The 17,475-nt window shown below is 37.4% G+C and overlaps 1 protein-coding gene across 2 annotated transcripts in view; it reads right to left on the reverse strand.

The window, feature by feature from the left end:
- Positions 1 to 3,091: 3,091 nt before the first annotated feature.
- The window catches only part of LOC124155717 (phosphoenolpyruvate carboxykinase, cytosolic [GTP]-like), a 142,167-nt gene continuing 127,783 nt past the window's right edge, over positions 3,092 to 17,475 (reverse strand). Inside the window, exons 1-11 of one of the 2 annotated variants that reach the window (XM_046529764.1) lie at positions 11,988 to 12,205; positions 10,336 to 10,519; positions 9,152 to 9,297; positions 8,622 to 8,806; positions 7,750 to 8,150; positions 7,116 to 7,329; positions 6,624 to 6,825; positions 5,371 to 5,569; positions 4,918 to 5,070; positions 4,300 to 4,500; positions 3,092 to 3,927 (exon numbers count right to left, since the gene is read on the reverse strand). In XM_046529764.1, the coding sequence (XP_046385720.1) occupies positions 3,823 to 3,927; positions 4,300 to 4,500; positions 4,918 to 5,070; positions 5,371 to 5,569; positions 6,624 to 6,825; positions 7,116 to 7,329; positions 7,750 to 8,150; positions 8,622 to 8,806; positions 9,152 to 9,297; positions 10,336 to 10,519; positions 11,988 to 12,019 (2,022 nt within the window). In that variant the 5' untranslated portion in view covers positions 12,020 to 12,205 and the 3' untranslated portion in view covers positions 3,092 to 3,822. Of the gene's footprint in view, positions 3,928 to 4,299; positions 4,501 to 4,917; positions 5,071 to 5,370; positions 5,570 to 6,623; positions 6,826 to 7,115; positions 7,330 to 7,749; positions 8,151 to 8,621; positions 8,807 to 9,151; positions 9,298 to 10,335; positions 10,520 to 11,987; positions 12,206 to 17,475 lie in introns of those variants that run through there. The other variant, XM_046529765.1, reaches the window with a different exon arrangement.

A 17,475-nucleotide genomic window follows, 5' to 3' on the forward strand; every position in this document is an offset into this window, starting at 1 on the left:
GAGTAAAGAATGAGGGAAAGTTTCGAAAGTGATAGTGGTGAAAAGCAAGTATCAAGAGCCTCCCCCTGAATTATTTCGAAGTTATTACCTACATTTTATCGAGAAAATTAGTCGTTAAATTGGCCTCTACTGTGTAAATATAGACTTGTTAAGTTGTTGAAAGTGGGCTTGCTTGGCAGGTTGTTGTGGGTTGTTGCAGGTTCGAATTGAATGATATTGTGTATGTCTTATAGGTGTTTTAGCTTGTCATTTTTTTATTCAATCCATTTTATTCGTACCTATATATACTTATATCTATTTTCATTATTAGCATGGTATTCATGTCTTCATTGAATCGCGGCTATATATCCGCCGCACACACGCCTAATAGCTGAGCTTTTAGTATTCTGTTCTGACATCTTTCATGCTAAGGAACTTGGCCCATGGTAAGGAATTAAAATCTTTCTTTTTCTCAGACCGTGCTCAGAACTCATTAGCTACTCATTTTGTTGATGGGTCTACATTTACGAATTTAAGTATTTGTTTTGGCAAAAACAATTTTAAAAATATGTCTCGCAGTTCCTTAATTAAGTGCCCTCTTTGTCCTCTTAAGATGGCTACTCCAACAACAATACACATCTTTCATACCTTATAAAGAAATAAACTGTAAATAGCAATAAACATTGTCCGGCACACACATTTTAAATCTAACTTGTAACAAACAATGCCGTCAGAATACGGATAAGATGTGTGTGTCATAAATAATGTTAATAATTGTGTTATTTTTCCATAAAACGTGTATAGTATCTTCGTCATAAAACATTCTGAAGCAAGTGAGCCAAATTTTGGTAGAATGATTGCTTAGGTATCGGTACCGCAGAATACAGTGTTTAGATGGTATGAAAAAGATCTTGTGTCCCTGTGAGATTCTACCAGGTTCATTTAGATGACCCAAGTATATTTTATGACTATCTTATCTGTTAGTGGCAGGAGATTATTTATTTGGAAGGTCCTGGTGACTCACCATGAAGATAGGCCAATTATTAGCTTGAAAATTGGAGTGTGAATTTAAATAAGTTTTGCTGGTTTAATGGCGAGCTGTGGAACCCTGAAGCACTGACATGGAGGACGCGTCATTATTTTTAGTGGAGTATGTGAGATATTAAAGTATATTTCAGTTTGTGTCCCTGTGAAAAAGGCTGTGATGATGCTCAGGGAGTCGGGAAAAGAGGTATTGTGGAAAGATTTGTATGAAGATGGTGAATGGAGAATACTTATACTTTTCTATCCATTGACCCTCTGTCCCATCTCCAATAATCTTCCTTCACCACGTGCCTAACTGCCCAAGCTTCAAAATCTGCAAGCTTTTCACAAACACAATAAATCTCTCCTCAAGCTGCACCCTCTCACCCCTCAAAAAACCTTAAAAATAAACCTAACGGCTCAACAAAAAATTGCATTAACCTGTTAGTTGCAACCACTTCCCTTCCTTTAGTAAAAGCAATTGAAGTATCCTCTTTCCATCTGAGTCAACAATCATAGCTCTTTATCCTCTCTCACAATTGAAACCAGAGGTATGGCGTTCACATGGGCATTTAACCCTTAGACTGCAGGAACATTTTCAAACATTTTGTACACTGACTTCGGGAAAAATGTTTTTAAAAGTTTGGCTGTTGCTCGACTACCTAAGGCAGTTTCCCAAAATTTTTATTGCTACCCGAGTCGAGCCCAAGTACACTTTCCCTCGCTTTAGGGATCGCTAATGCAGCTTAACTCTCCACAGCCATCCGTCATGGCAGGGGGTGCCTCCCAACATTTCCTATTCTTTTGCCAATTTCATATTGTTTCCTTCCTGCTCCCTGATGTTAATATGCGTATGGCGAGTGCCCAAATGTAGGCTAATCCATTGGTAAAAAGGAAGAAGGGTTTTCCCCGATTGTAAGGGTTCACACATTGCGAGACACTCAACCAGGCTGGAGGGAAAAAAATTTCTTGGTTCTCTCCTTGAGCTGCTAGATAAAATCATGTACTCCTACAGTCAGAGGGTTAAGGTGTTCAAACCTTCCGGTTAAAATATTTCCCAATCTGGATGACATTAGTGCCATACTTTATTAAAAATGTTCCATCAAGTTTGTATTTTTCATTTGGTATGTGCCTGCATTCTTTAACCGCTCTGCCAACTTTGTTTTCTATTCAGTTCATGGATTAAGTCTTTCTGAACCAGATCCCATATGCTTACTGCATATTCAAGGTGTGGTCGGGCGAGTGCAAAATAGGACCTTTCTTTTGCTTTCTCATCTGCAAATCTTCCCAAAATACGCTTGAAAAATCCTAATTTCTTCAGGGCTATACCTCAAAAATTCCTTATTTGTTCCCCATGAGAGCTTTGAGGTTATTGTAACTCCTAGGTACCTCATTTCGTCTGTTGCCTTTATTTTAATAACATCCACAGCATAAACATGGTCATAGTTGAACTAACTCTACAAAAAATATACAGCTGTGCATTTTCTCAGATTAAGTTTGTCTCTACTCTTGGTTCTACAGATGAACATTTATTTTAAATCTGATAATAGAACTTCGTAGTTAGAGTGATCACTAATTTCACAATAGATGTCAGCGTCGTCAGCAAATGAACGTATTTTGCTGCTAATTTGGGAGCAGAGGTCATTAATGTATATAATGAACCAATGGGGCCAATTACGCTTCCTTGTGGAACACCTGATGTCACTTGAACTACATTAGAGCTGACTCCGTCAAGAACTAAGTGATATGATAAAGATATTGACACATGATAAGGGTGCTATCGAAATCCGTGTGCATATAGGGCTTTTTTCCTTGTATCATTGATAACAAAATTGCTCTGGACATCATGAACCCAGTGAAGCAATGATTTTACTGTAGAAAATAGACAGCTAATGGAGACATTGCCTGTGCATTTATTTAACTTTTACATAGTTGAAATCATTCTGGTTATGATCGCTGGCAGAGTCAGGAAAGACATCAACTGCTAGATATCTAAGTCCACAGTGGATAAGTGAGTCGATAGAAGCATGGAATATTAATGGAAAGAGAGTTAAAACTCTGGTTACTAATGCAAAATAAAAATCTTTTGTTATAAAAAAATCATTTTATTTTTCAAGAGAATTGCTTTAAAATTTCTCTGCCATTCATGTATGGATTCACACTTGACATATAATCAACATTTCATCTAGTGAGCTTTCATGTTCACAAAATCTGCAAATTTACAGTATGAAATCGCAGAACATGAAAAAATACCTATAAAAATATTCCTTCATCTTTTCTTTAATACATAAAGCATTTCAATACTTGTTTGCAGACAAAAATAGAAATTCCCACGTAGAACTACAAATGAATTCTACCATGTGCACTGTGGAAGATGTGCTTTTCTCTATAAATAAATATGTCGCATTGGTTTAAAACATACTTATTAACATACACAAAACATATAATGATATGATGCATCAACAAATTGATTCACAAAATAAAATGCATGACTAGTAATGGGATACAGTCAATGATAAAGATTCATTAAAAGTAGTTATTTAGGTGTGCAGTTCTAAAAATAAGTACAAAACATACATAAACTTATTCCATTCTCAATGGAACTACTCTGTGTAACAATTCTATAAAATTTGTGAGCAAAATGTGGAGAAAGTGACGTCAGCGCTAAGGTCAGAAGGAGATTAAATTGTTGAAATGCTGATTCCCCAAGACCACCTCCTGCGATTCACCTCTCAATTTTTTTGGTCCTATCTATTCACCCGTTATACTTATGAGAAAAAGGAAGAGAGCACACTTCATTTCAGTCTTTCATGCTTCCTTTCACATCTTATTCAGCCGCTGCTTCAAATTGCTCAGCTCCTTGGCAATAACTGGAGGAAGGTCTTCTCCTACTTGTTCTTCGAAGTATTTTCCAATAGCATCAGCCTTAAAGGAAGAAATGAGACATTAGCCTCTACATTTAGGTCACGTACAGTATGTATTTATGCATCTAATGGCATAAAATGAAGTATTTATATCTTAGCAAAATTTTATGCTCTTCGTCTAATCAATAATTTTAATATTATCCTTTGTTACTATACCAGCATGGAAACTAGCCATAAATGCCATTTTCTGGGAATGTGTATTAAAAGTAGCTTAAAAAAATTGATAAAAGCAAATACTTTACAAAAAAGCTAACGAAATCGTAATTTGAAGAGCTCACGCACAGCACAAATTATGTATGTAGTTATTTTTTCTTGCCATCCATAAAAGTTTGTTTCTTCATGTCCATCCAATATTTATAAATAGTGAACTCACCTCCTGCAGCCAGAAATCCCTGGGCAAACTAAATAGTTGTTCAATGTCAACATTTTCCTTCAGACCATCTAACCGTAGGGCACCAGAAGTAGGAATGTGACCAATAGGTGTTTCAACAGCCTCCCCAGTTCCTTCAACACGGTTGAAAACCCAGTCTAAAACTCGAGAGTTCTCTCCAAATCCTGGCCACAAAAATCGGCCCTGGAAGAAAGACATAAGTACCATGAGGAAATTGGACATTGCACCAAATTCAAATAAAAGAGTCAAGAGTATAGCAATAATTTTTATTTATTTGCAAAATCATAATGCTTCAAATGTTTTGGAGGATGTGTGATTTTTAGAGCAGGATATCCTATTGTCTACTATTAAAGGCGTTAAAAGTTAATTAGGAGGTTTTAAGAAAATGTTTGATAGCCGTTGTGTTCAAAAATCAGAGACAAACATATCCTTTTCAGACGGTGCCATTTATTTGTCAATGATAACTTTAATTGTGCTTTGAAAAGACAGCAGACTTCATTAAAACTTGAGATTTGTCTCACAGACTTATCAATAAAATCATTTTGAGTTTAAAGATTGATCAATTTTTTCACAACATATCATGCATAGAACCCAATTTACCTGCGAGTCCTTCCTGAACCAATTCACATGGAAGATCTTTGGAAGTTTCACACCAGGTTTCTTCTCCATCTCCAACCAGTGCTCAAGATACTGACCAAAATTGTAGCCAAAGAATGGCCTCATTGCAAATGGATCATGCATGATGACTTTGCCCTAAAAAAATGTATGGTAACAATGGATAAGTTAAACGTCAGAATATTTATTTACAATTTTAGGCGTTAATTATGTTAGAATAATTTTTCATTTAACTTGAGAAATGGATTTTGAAATTGTTATCCCCTTTAATACGAGAAATTCAAGATGCAAATAACAATAACATAATTTATGTTGAAGGAGTTTCAGACTTTAATAGTCAAACATAGTACAAACCATTTCCTAGTTAAACAGAAGGTCATTCTATACAGTAGGATTTGTTATTGCGGTAGCATATTTTAGGAACTAAATGGTCCTTACCTTATGTTCTGCAGCAGCTGTTGATTCAGATCTAAGGGATGCTCCCACAAAGACTCCATGGCTCCAAGAAAGAGCTTCATACACCAATGGCACACCCTGAGGTCGCCTACCTCCAAACAAAATGGCATCAATGGGCACACCATTTGGATCTTCCCACGCTGGGTCAATTATGGGGCACTGACCTGCTGGTGCACAAAACCTGAAAAAGTTACAAAAGGTATTCATTATTATCTTTGAAAGCTAAGAAAAATAGTATAGGCTATATTGACACATGATCCCATGCTTGAGATCAGACTCAAAGCATTTTATTACATTGTAATGTGCACGGAGCATTTAGAGTGCTTTAGTAGATCAGTGTAATTGGTATGCTGTTATAATTCTTTTTATTTTACTGAATGATTTACTGTGAATCCATCCAAAGTCATCAGTAGGAGCAATAAAATAGGGCTCAAGATAGAATGAAGAAGAATTAGCCAAAATATTTTGGACATTCTATTGAGCTTTGACTCATAATTCAGAAAACCTATTTGCATGTATGTATTCCAAATGACAAAACACCCATGTTGATGTGATTGAATGTGTGATGAGGTTTCTCTCCCTTTAGACCTTTATTTGTATGAAACCTTTTAATAGGATCTTAACTCATATCTTATGTCAATTATTTTTTGTCCTGACATTCAAAATTAGCCGGACGTTTATCTAAAAATACTGTTTAGGAAGTAAAGTATCCACTATTCTGTTCTCTTTCAGACAAGTAACCAATGTATTGCACTAGTTTTAATGTGATGCATAAGCTCATGAGCATTCCTACAGTAAGTGTATTCATAATTAAGGAAGTTTTATCTAATATATTTAATCAAATATTTAATATCCCATAATAGCTCAAAACTATGTTTTTAAATATTTTTCTTATTTTCCTTTATCTTGCATTACATTCCGTTTATCCATCGACGTAAACATATAAATGGAGTTAATTTTATGTAAACTCTATTGCCTGTTTCACTGAAATGAACTGAAAGAATTTGCATCATTATGCTAGTTTTACTTTCATTAGCGATGTATTGTTTGATGACGAATAACCAAGTTAAGATAGAGCCAAAGCAAGTACATAATAACAATTATGTACTGCCAAAATTTAGTAGCCATTTATTCGAGGCAACATCTGAATTTCTTTCTTGATCATAAAATACCTCATTATTCATGGTGTTTGAGTATTGGACTGTATGATCCCATCCTTAAAATAAGCCCTTTACCTGGAATTAGGGTGAGCTGCCGGCGTTCCAGATTTTCTATCCCATGGGTTCCCTCTCCAATCTGTGACTGTGACTGATGAGGGCAATTCCTTTTCTAGTCCTTCCCAGAAAACTCCTCCATCGCTGGTTTTGGCGACATTGGTAAACACTGTATTCTGGAATACAGTTTCCATGGCATTTGGATTGGTAGACATTGATGTACCTAATAAAAAAGAGAGGAACATAAATCAGCCACGGCATTACAAGTAAAAACAGAAATTCACCCGTTGCACAAAAGTCTCCATTGCTCAGGTGAAATTTACCACCCCAAAGGTAGCCACCTAACTCATACGTCAAAGTCCCTCTCTTTTATCTAGCCTAAAATCTAGCACGTATTAAGATTTAAAATCTAGCCTATGTTAAGTTGCAAATTGATGAAAATGTGGAGAAAGAGTGGGATATTATCAATGATAGGTAAATATGTAATGTATTCTGTAAAAATGGTAGCCTTACCAGGTGCTACTCCAAAGAATCCATTTTCTGGGTTAATGGCCCTAAGTTGTCCGTTTTCATCAAATTTCATCCAAGCAATATCATCTCCTACACATTCAACCTTATATCCAGGAAGGGTTGGGGTCATCATGGCCAAATTGGTCTTCCCACAGGCACTTGGAAATGCTGCAGCCATGTATCTTTTCTTGCCCTTGGGGTTCGTTACTCCCAAAATCTGGACAGCAGAAATGAAGAAATAAAATTGGAAGGCTTAATGATGAAATTTAATTTAAACCACCCTCATAAAGAAATTTGTGTTTGCAAATCAAAAATTATTCCCCAAAACATTTATTAGACAAAAATCACTCTTTTTAAGTGTGGCAATTATTGTTTTAGGCATAAATTGCCATATTTTACTAACTGTTCACAGAATATGGCAACTCAGCTCTGTCTATTAATAAGTGAAATTACTTGCTGAATGAATTGTCATGGATTGTAGATAAAAGTATGTACTTAAAAAATCAACATTGAATTTGAAACCAAAAGAATGTCAGAACTCTGAGAATGGTACATACTTGTTTACTTTCTCACTCAAGAACTGAATGCATATTTATTTCATGATAGATTTAATGATTAACTTATAAATTCAACATACCAGCATGTGCTCTGCAAGCCACCCTTCCCTCCTGGCAATGGTTGAACCTATTCGAAGAGCGAAACATTTCTTTCCCAGCAAAGAATTTCCTCCGTAGCCACTGCCAAAGGAAACTATCTCGTTCTTGTCAGGTCGGTGCATGATAATAGTGGCTTCTGGATTGCAGGGCCAAGTAGGTCCAGCAGAGGGATTCTCAAGTGGGTATCCAACAGAATGTAGACCTTTGACAAACGAATCTGGCTGGCCACTTTTTGCCAATGTTTCCAGGACATTGGCGCCCATCCTCGTCATGATACGCATGGATGCTACTACATAAGGAGAGTCTGTGACCTCAAGACCAATTTTTGAGAGGGGTGAACCAACTGGTCCCATGCTGAAGGGAATGACATACATGGTGCGTCCTGAAATGAGAAAGTTCTGATTGGTAAAAAGAAAAGCTTTATAGCTGCATAGGTGAAGTGAGAGGTTAAAGTCAAGTTATCGCATGTATTCATAGAAAGGCAAATAGATGTGTAATGCCCCAGAAAATTGCACAACAGTCATTGTACTATTAGATTATAACACCCTGTCTCTCGATTAACCCACCTTAATTAATTCATTTTCTTTTGTTTTTAGGATAATACAGGTACTCTATGCCTTGAGGATACACACCTCACTTCTCATGATATTTTGTACATTCTTATGCATTTATAATATGATGATTTGCCTTATCATCCAAGATTTTAATGACTTCAGATCATAATGAATTGCTCAAATGGCCAAATACTCTGGTAAGATATTTACAGCTCAATGGTTTGGTACAAATCAGAAGCACTTTCATTGGCAATCAAGATTTTTGTAGAATACCATTTCCCCTGTTCAACCTTTCTTACCTTTCATGCAGCCAGGAAACCTTTTCTGTTTCTCAGCTTCCATATCATCTGGTGACATCCAGTTTCCAAGTGTTCCCTTGATACCTGGCTTTGGTGTTGGTATTGTCTCTCGTCGATCTTTTGTGCACATGAATGTACGGGATTCAACTCTGGCAACATCCTTAGGATCTGTCCTTGCCAACCAACTGAAAAGGAATTGATAAAATATTGGTGTTTTATTGAATTTTCCAAGATAATGCTACTTGCTGGCCAAATACTTATGTAAAGGAGTGAATGCAATCTTGCATAGTAATAGTGACAGTTGATTGATTCATTTTGGGTAATCAATCATTCCTCAGTGAAAGTTTATCATAAGATTATCTTTTGATAAATCAAAAAAAAAGGGAAGGTAGAGTCATTCTCAGCTGATAGTTATTAGGAATTAGATTTCATATTTTTGCACTTGGCGTGCACAATAATACTGATGAGATACTTTTTTAAGTTACAGATATTCTTAACTTTCAAGCATCTTGTTGTATTTACCTACTTACCAGTTTTCATATTTTGGTAACTTTTCAATCATTCTATTTTCTTGCATGATTTTTAGAAGGTACTCATTTTCAGATTCAGAGCCATCACATACATGAATGTTAGAGGGTTGACACAATTTAGCACTGTCTTCAACAAATTCTCGAACCTAGTTTAAAAAGAGGAAAAGATGTTTATATTAGGACCATGGGAAAAATGACATGGTTTACTTCAGCATTTTATTTGGCATTAGTAAGTCACTTTTAAATGTTTATTTCATATTTTACAATTATGTGAAAGCAGTGAAAGTGATTATCCCAATGTAAAAGTCAGTTGTATCATCTCCCTACAGAAAAAAGGAGATTAAAAACATTTTGCTATGGATGCATCACTTTATAATAGTATACTTTCAACTATAATACTTAAGTATAGTTGAAATTGATATTCGAGGTAATGATTAGCAAATTATCAGAAAATACAAATCTTAAATTATTTATATTGGCACTGCCATTTCTGTGTTTAAAGCAGCATAAGCTTGATTATTAATCATTTTCTAGCTGTTCATTGGATTACCCACCAATTAAATACTTCTCTAGCCAGTCCCCCCAAAACTCCCCCTCTTCCCTTTTCCCACCCTTCTCTAATTCAAAAACAACAGTTCCAACAATGAAAAGGGTGCAAAAGACACGGAGAAACCCGTGAAGCGAAGTAGAATTGCATTTAAAATTATCTTGAATGGACTGTCTCTATCAATTATCTCTTTTGGCTTTCCCCTCGATTTTTACACGAGTCCAAAGTGATATTGAATTTTTTGGCTGATGGGAATGGGTTAGCTGTCACTGATTTCTTCATTGTGTGTTGAAACTGCCTTTCTTAAGTAACCTAACATAACATTCTGCCAATCCATTACTTGAATATAGGAACCGAATGATGTAGCAAGCCAATCTTTCTTCCATGATAGTTGGAGCAAATGGACAACAATGAATTTGTTGACATGTGAGACTGCTATGATGTTACTTTGTAACTGACTGAGACATTTAATGGGTAATTTTAATCATTAGTAACCCTTATTATAGGCACTAATTTTGGAAAATAAAAATTCCTACGTCTTGAATAGCCTATGCATTCTTAATAAACCGTAGTCCCTCATTTATTTTAGGTTGACAAACTTGTTATTTGGCACAAAAAATATTCGCTGAGAACTAACCTTAGCTGGTAGCTTATCAAGGCTGCCATATGCAACACTCAGGGAACGAGCTTGCAAAGTGGGCCTTGCAGTTACTGGAACTAGTGAAGGTGCTAGCAGTGGCTTCTCACTGAGGGCACTTCTCACCAAGGCTGTCTTCGATGCTTGCTTCTTCAATACAGTGGCTCCCACCTCACCATAGGTTCTATAATGAAAAAAATAGTTGCATTCTTAGCGAAATGAGGGAGGAATTGAGGACATCTCCATATGTTTAACAGTAACAGTGAAATATCTTTGAAAAAATGCACGGAGAAATGTATATAGTTAAAAAAAATATGTGGACTGATATGAAATCCTGAATTGCGATGCTCATTCAGGGAAAACTAACCATAGGGGAAATTAAATTTTGAAGAGGCCATATATTTTACGTTTTGGATATTGGCTAGATAAAATGTTTTTGTTGGAGGGAATTCATTTGGAGGGCTTATACTGAAGTCTTTACAAATTTCCTTTGGAAGGGTTTTAATCTCCTTACCACCAACCCTCCTCTGCCTTGGATGTCAGATCGACTCTTCAATGGAAGAGTTTACTAGAACTAGTTTCACATTACCAGAGTCACAATCACTGCAATACCTTAAGAGTAACAATTTATATAATTTAAAAAAAAAAATTATTTCAGTCCGTAGACGTCCTACTTTGGCGATGTGTTTTTTTTACTCGGCTCTATAGAGGATGGTTCAGCAGTAAGACTTAATCTTGTAGGAGTCTTTGCAAACCAAATCCACAACCTCAAACTAACTCGACTGCGTATTGCGACTCGCGGCACAAAATTTACGACGTGGGGCTGGGCTGGATACCGCTTAAACTTCGATATCACTTAATGGAATGAAAATACCAAATGACAACCAGAAATTCGTATACCACCACTTGAGCGAAGAATAGTGAAAAGCGGGAAACAAACTTCAATGCAGAAAAAGGCAAAACCCCTTACCATCAACTGCCCCGACGCAGCTGATGTAGAAAGAGCAACATCCTTACCGACGTAATTTGGCTTTTGCGGCTTAAATTCACGGAAATCCTTAATTGGGACGGAAAATTTGCGTGACATTGTGAATGAAATAATTTCCCTGCCATGCAATAATGGCTATAAAATAGAGAGTGAGGGAAAAGGCTAAGAAAACAAATTCACAGGAAAAATATTTTGCTGCGTCTGGTGTCCCGCCGAAAGTGTTTTCGCCCATGACTCATGAGAGACGCCAAAGAAGCCCAAAGGAATACAGTGATAAGGGTATTCGGGTTCTCTGCCTGGCTGTATCTTCCTCAGCTGCCGACGCTTCCGACGGCAAGGCGTCGTGCCCTGATGGTATCCTCAGAAATATCGGCATCAGCTGAGGATGCGACCCGGTCAGGGTTTAAGCGGCAAACAAAGTACGCGGCCGCGTACGGCGCCAAGCAAAAGGGGGCGCCTAAGCGCTCAGTCCAATTATTAGCACTAATCCTACTAACTCTTAGGTTATTTCTGATGGGGGTTGCCGGAATGTTGTTTGCTTGCACTAGAAAAATGTCTAGAACCGGCCCCGTGCTCGGTGGGGCACACGAATATCCTTCTCACAATCAGACGAAATTCGCTGGGAAAGGCTGCGATCTAATTAGAAAAATGAATCAATGCTTACGGGGGTAATTCTTGCTTGGTGACTCCCGGCATCTCGACGGTTTAATTGCAGGCTAGAAATCGCGAACGGAGCAGTGTCCTGGAAGGCCGACGTCAGATGAATCTGGACCAGGGTCCTGGAGACGATTAAATATCGGCGGCGATGCACCGGCTCATCCAGAAGCGTCTTGGGAGAAGTGCAACGTGAACGCACCTCACTCTCCACGTTCAAGGAGTAAGTGCCATTGTGGTGGGAACGGCCACACTTTATACTTCCCAGAGATTTGGTCTGAAGTCCACACTCCCTCCCTCCCCTCCGCCCTCCCCTCCCATGCCGCCTCTGCGTCATTCCTCTCACCACTACAAACTCCGCGTGACCTCACCCCCACCACGACTCAGGCCTCTCGTAAACTCCACAACCGACACCATCCACCTTCGTTAACCTTCCAGCCTTCTCTACGAGATAGAGCGCCTCCTTCACCTTCCTCCTCACTTTTTAAATACGTATCTTCCCTCTTTTAGCTAATACAGTGAGCCAACAATGAGTACTCTACGAAGGTTCAAAAATGATTGCCTATGGTACAGAGGTAGTACAAGCCACGTATTATTATCTAGTAATTTTCTTCGGGTAGGGTGGTATGCGGGTTGCCTGTAATAATACTTTGTTTTGAATTCGAATGAATCGGTAAACCTTACATTTCATCATATCAGACAGTGTCGTAACTATGGGGGGATGTATCCTCCCCCAAAGCCTCAGAAAAATCAAAAAAATTGTTTAAAAATCTCGTCTGGATTTGATACATAATAACTGCATCTGCTTAAAGTTAAATTTTAAGTGCCAAAATGATGTAAAGTACACTTTCAGGCATGTTATTTTTCAAAATTTTTCCTGAACTCCCAGTTTCTTGGGGGAGTAGCTCCCACTAACCCCCCCAATCCCCCTTCGAAGCGTATTCCTAGTTACGCCACTGATATCAGATATACATTCCGTTAGCATTGTGCTGAAAGTTAAATTCATCTTCATTGCCTGAAATTATAAAATATAGCTGTATCTAGCTCTAACCTTTTGTATTCTACATATTATTTTGTTTCTTACCAAGTATAATAATAAATACTTCTTAGAGATACTTTCGGTAATCTTATTCTTACGGTAGGAACTTATTTGAACTACTTGTCCTTATAAGGTTTTATTCTGCACTTTAGTCAGGAATTTCCTTGTAATACACAGTTATGTGCGATTTATGACACGATAAAGGATTGGTGAGAGCTCACATCAACCGTATGGTTGACGTATTTTTTATATCAATTTGGAGTAGAGATTACGAGAGAGGTAAAAATTTTGAAAACTCACACCCTGCAAATTGAGGTGCATTTTACTTCATATGTAAACGTTCTCTGGTCACTGCTCTATGGCTGAGTATTTGGGTTTGGGGCTCGCCTCTTGTTTTGGCACGTTTGGGAGACGCTTCTTACCTTTTGGAATGATTCTTGCTTTCAAATGCGAGGCAAGCGGAACTAAAGCACGGAAGATGGGTAGCGGAAGTTCTTGTGGCCATGAGAGGGGCCTTCAGTGGAAAAGTACCAGAGTCGTGGTGCAAATCATTACGCCTTCTCGCCAGAGGAAGAATTGGACTCAGGGTATTCCGGTCGCTCTCCGCCTTCGCAGGTGGCATACGCTGCACGTAGTCACTATTACGGGGGTGAACGAATTGCCCATGGTTGGTTTTCCCCGCTGTTGCCTATCTCGTAAAACTACTCCCAGGAGGGTCATTAAACGGGGTCCTCATTGGGGACCCTATTATAACTATTTTGGGGCCACATGAAGTATTACGGAATGGGCCAAAAGCACTCAATCCATTTGCCCGTGCTTTTCGCACAGTTACGCGATTTTGCATAATTTTTAACAACGTTGGGTGACGGTTAGTGCTTCCGTTGATTTCATCGAACGACATGGAGGACAATATAGCCTTAAATTGAGGTATCAACAATCAAACCATTGGGAAAAATTAAGAGAAATGTAAATGCAGCCGAGTAGTGATCTCCGTATCATTTATATCGAGAAAAATAATATAAAACGAAATAGTGGAATCAAAAGAATGCAACATAGATGGCACATTGTGTTTATAACAATGAAGTTTTATGAGGATGCTCCTAGATGATGCAAGGGATTGGATTTTAAATTTTAGCCGACGTTTCCACCGCCGAATCCCCTGTAGGTATACTTAGTAGGTGAGCTGTGCTGATCACCTACTAAATATACAGGGGTTCACTGAACACGCTGAGGCTCAGTGACAACCAAATGAACTCTTAATACGCTTATCCTAAGATATAGTATATTAATTGTCATGTGTAGCGTACATGACGCGTAGTGCATGTTTGTGGAAGTTAATTTTAATATTTACATATATTAATTATGCTTGTGTTTATGTTCATTGAAGTTATTATTATCTTTCAGATTCCCAGTCTTGAAACGGCGAAAATGACCTTATCTGTACAATTCTGCAGATATCACGCACTGAGGTTAGTTTTTTTACCGCATTTCCTTAATTATTAATTAAAGTTTAGACGTATTTACATTCATACTTTTTTTAGCAGAGTCATTCGTTACCTTTGTATATAGTGTTCTAATTCCTCTTTCGTCCTCGGTGATATGATTTAGTAGCAATAACTGCGTAATGCGTCTTACTTACAAGTTACTTGTTAGTTAAATACGGATCAAGAAATACCCTTATAACTAATGAAATATTGGGTCATATTGGACGCAATTTTTTGTTTTGCACAAGTGATAAAAATTTAAGTTCCCTCATAGCATGCGTACTCACGGAAAAAAATCGTTGTTATATTTTCATTTTTTTATTTGAAAATTACCATGTCAGAGGCAAACTGTAAACTGAATATTTTTTTACGTTCATGTATTTTATACGCGTGAGCATCTTGGAGACCGTATATCGCGGGAATATTCGGTGGCGGGACTCATCTGGGACAATAGTCTGATTCATCTCATCAGGCAAGTTTCGTGTGAGTAAAGCTGATGAAATACATTACGGAAAATTGGCGAATCTTAAAATGATTTCAAAAGGTGTCTTTTGATACAAATAATTCTAAGGTTGATCGTAAAGTAATTTACCCCACGTTCCTCCCCTCGAATTCATGTATTTATGATTAAGGTGATGCAATAGTCATTATCTGAACCCCGGACCCGTGGCGGTTATTTTATGAAGAATTAATGCTTAGCTTTGCAACTCTTGATTCTTTTCATTAACAACAGAAAAAGCAATGTACCGACCCATCCATTTAATTTCATACTTTTTCGTTGATAGAAAAATCATTCATTACTTTGAGAGGCCAAGATGGGATTACTATTAAACCCACCACCATCCTCTTAACAGCTTATCGGTTTCCTCTGCCTTAAAGGTATCTCAGGAACATATGGGAGAACATTCTTGAAGTAGAAGAATAACATCCAACGCATCTGATATTTAGGTTCTAAGTTAACCTAAAGCCTTCCAACTTTCATGATTCGCCATTAAGTCCTTTAGTAGGGTTCAAAAGCAATGCGGACAAATTTTACGCGTGAAAAAGTTACACGCCTTTAAAAAATTCCTAATTATGCGTCTCTGCAGGAAAAAAGACTACAAAACTTTCGAAATTTCAATCCTAGTTTTTTTTCATTGTAAATAGCACGTTTATTCAACGATTTCCATATCATATGCTCTGTAGTACCAAGTGAATGATGCGCATGAACATCGGTTACGTCCGTTACCGCGATTGTATTCGTATACAGCAAACAAGATGTAACACCTCTCCTCGCAAAATTAACAATCTCATACTACAAACCCATGAGGATGCATGCCAGGTTTGATGTAGATTTTATACTTCATAGTAGTGATTGAAAAATGTCGGCGAAAATCATTTTTTTTTTGGAGCAATCGATTTTTAATCGAAACAAAAAGCTCGACTTTTCAACAAAAATCGGAATTTGAACGGAAAAATCGATAAATCTAAAAAGTCGAAGGTTAAAAAAACAGTATGTGCTAAAGAATGTTTATTATATATTCAAAAAACACTCAAAATATTCATTTGAGATGCAGACATTTTTCAATTATTCTACTCGCGCAATCGATTAATCGTATGCGTGTATATATGCGTGCGTTATTATATATGCGAATATATGCGTGAATTATTATTAGTAAAAATTTACTGATGCCCGCAAATTAAAGTTTTGGCATCACCGCCTGGAACCATTCGGTTTCACTAATAATTTTTAAGAAATATCAAGTGGGTGCGATGCTCGAGGGCGTGCTTACCAATGTGGTGTGCATGTGGGAGTCCAATTGCATGCTGCATGCTGGTGATAGATCACCCCCTGCCAAACACCATGGAGGTGGCTCGCAGGGTATTATGTAGATGTAGGTGTAACCGGGTTTGGAAAAATCGAGTTTGGATCGAAACTCAAAGATCAATGCTCGATCTCGATTTCCTCGATCTTTAGTATTTAAAAGTCTATTTTTCGTATAACTCGGAATTGATTTTTCAATCACTACTTGGTACATGTTGGATATAATCTCCTGCCACAGACCCTAGAGGTAGCTAGTATAGTATTGCTTAACCCTTTCTAATCCAAAGCTGCTTTTGGGAGAAAATTTCAAGGCTTCTCATTTTTAAACTGAGAAAATTTTCTAATCAATCACAATTATTGTGGCAGCTACATATTTCGCCAATAAACTTTTCAGCACAAAAGAACACGTATTTTAAATCTTTCCTGAATACAGCTGAAAATATATACATTTTTATTGTTACTTAGAAGCAAAATTGGGTGACAATGGGTTAAATGTGTGAGAAAGGTGAATCAAGTATTCCCCACAGCGTACCGTATTTGAAACTCGCACATAGGCGCGTACCCGCTCTCCCTTCCAATTTATTAGAAGATTTAGAAGTGGAGGCTTCGGGATGCTCCCCATACGCCTTCCCACCGTCAAATATTAAGGATGAGTCAATTCCAAATGTCATTTCTCGATTCCACCGATTCTCAGGCACGGAATCGGAATCGAGAATCGATCGCCTAAAGTCATTTTCGATTCCATCGATTCCAGGAAAATAAATTATTTGAAATTATACAATAAGCTTGGGGTATAAAGTCCGTCGCACACCTGAGCCATTGTGCACTATAACGTGTACATTATTACGTTTACAATTTATGTCTGAAACAGTTAAAGTGTTTGTTATTTTATTAAAGCTAAAGATACATTATTTTAACAATAATTCGCTTTTTTTTTCGATAAATATAATTTTTGAGGCCACTTAATTGTCTTTTTTTTTATTTTATTCTATTCAATGCTTACATTTTCATCCCAGCAATAATACTCAGATATAAATATCTCACATGTTAGTATGAATAAGAATGGACTGAATCGTGAATCGATGTGAAAGAATTGGAACCGGAATCGAAAAAAGGTGGAATCGCCTCATCCCTATCAAATACGAACGTCATTGTCGGAGGAGGTCGCGTT

The sequence above is a fragment of the Ischnura elegans genome, chromosome 3, assembly GCF_921293095.1.
Source record: "Ischnura elegans chromosome 3, ioIscEleg1.1, whole genome shotgun sequence".
Classification (NCBI taxonomy): domain Eukaryota; kingdom Metazoa; phylum Arthropoda; class Insecta; order Odonata; family Coenagrionidae; genus Ischnura; species Ischnura elegans.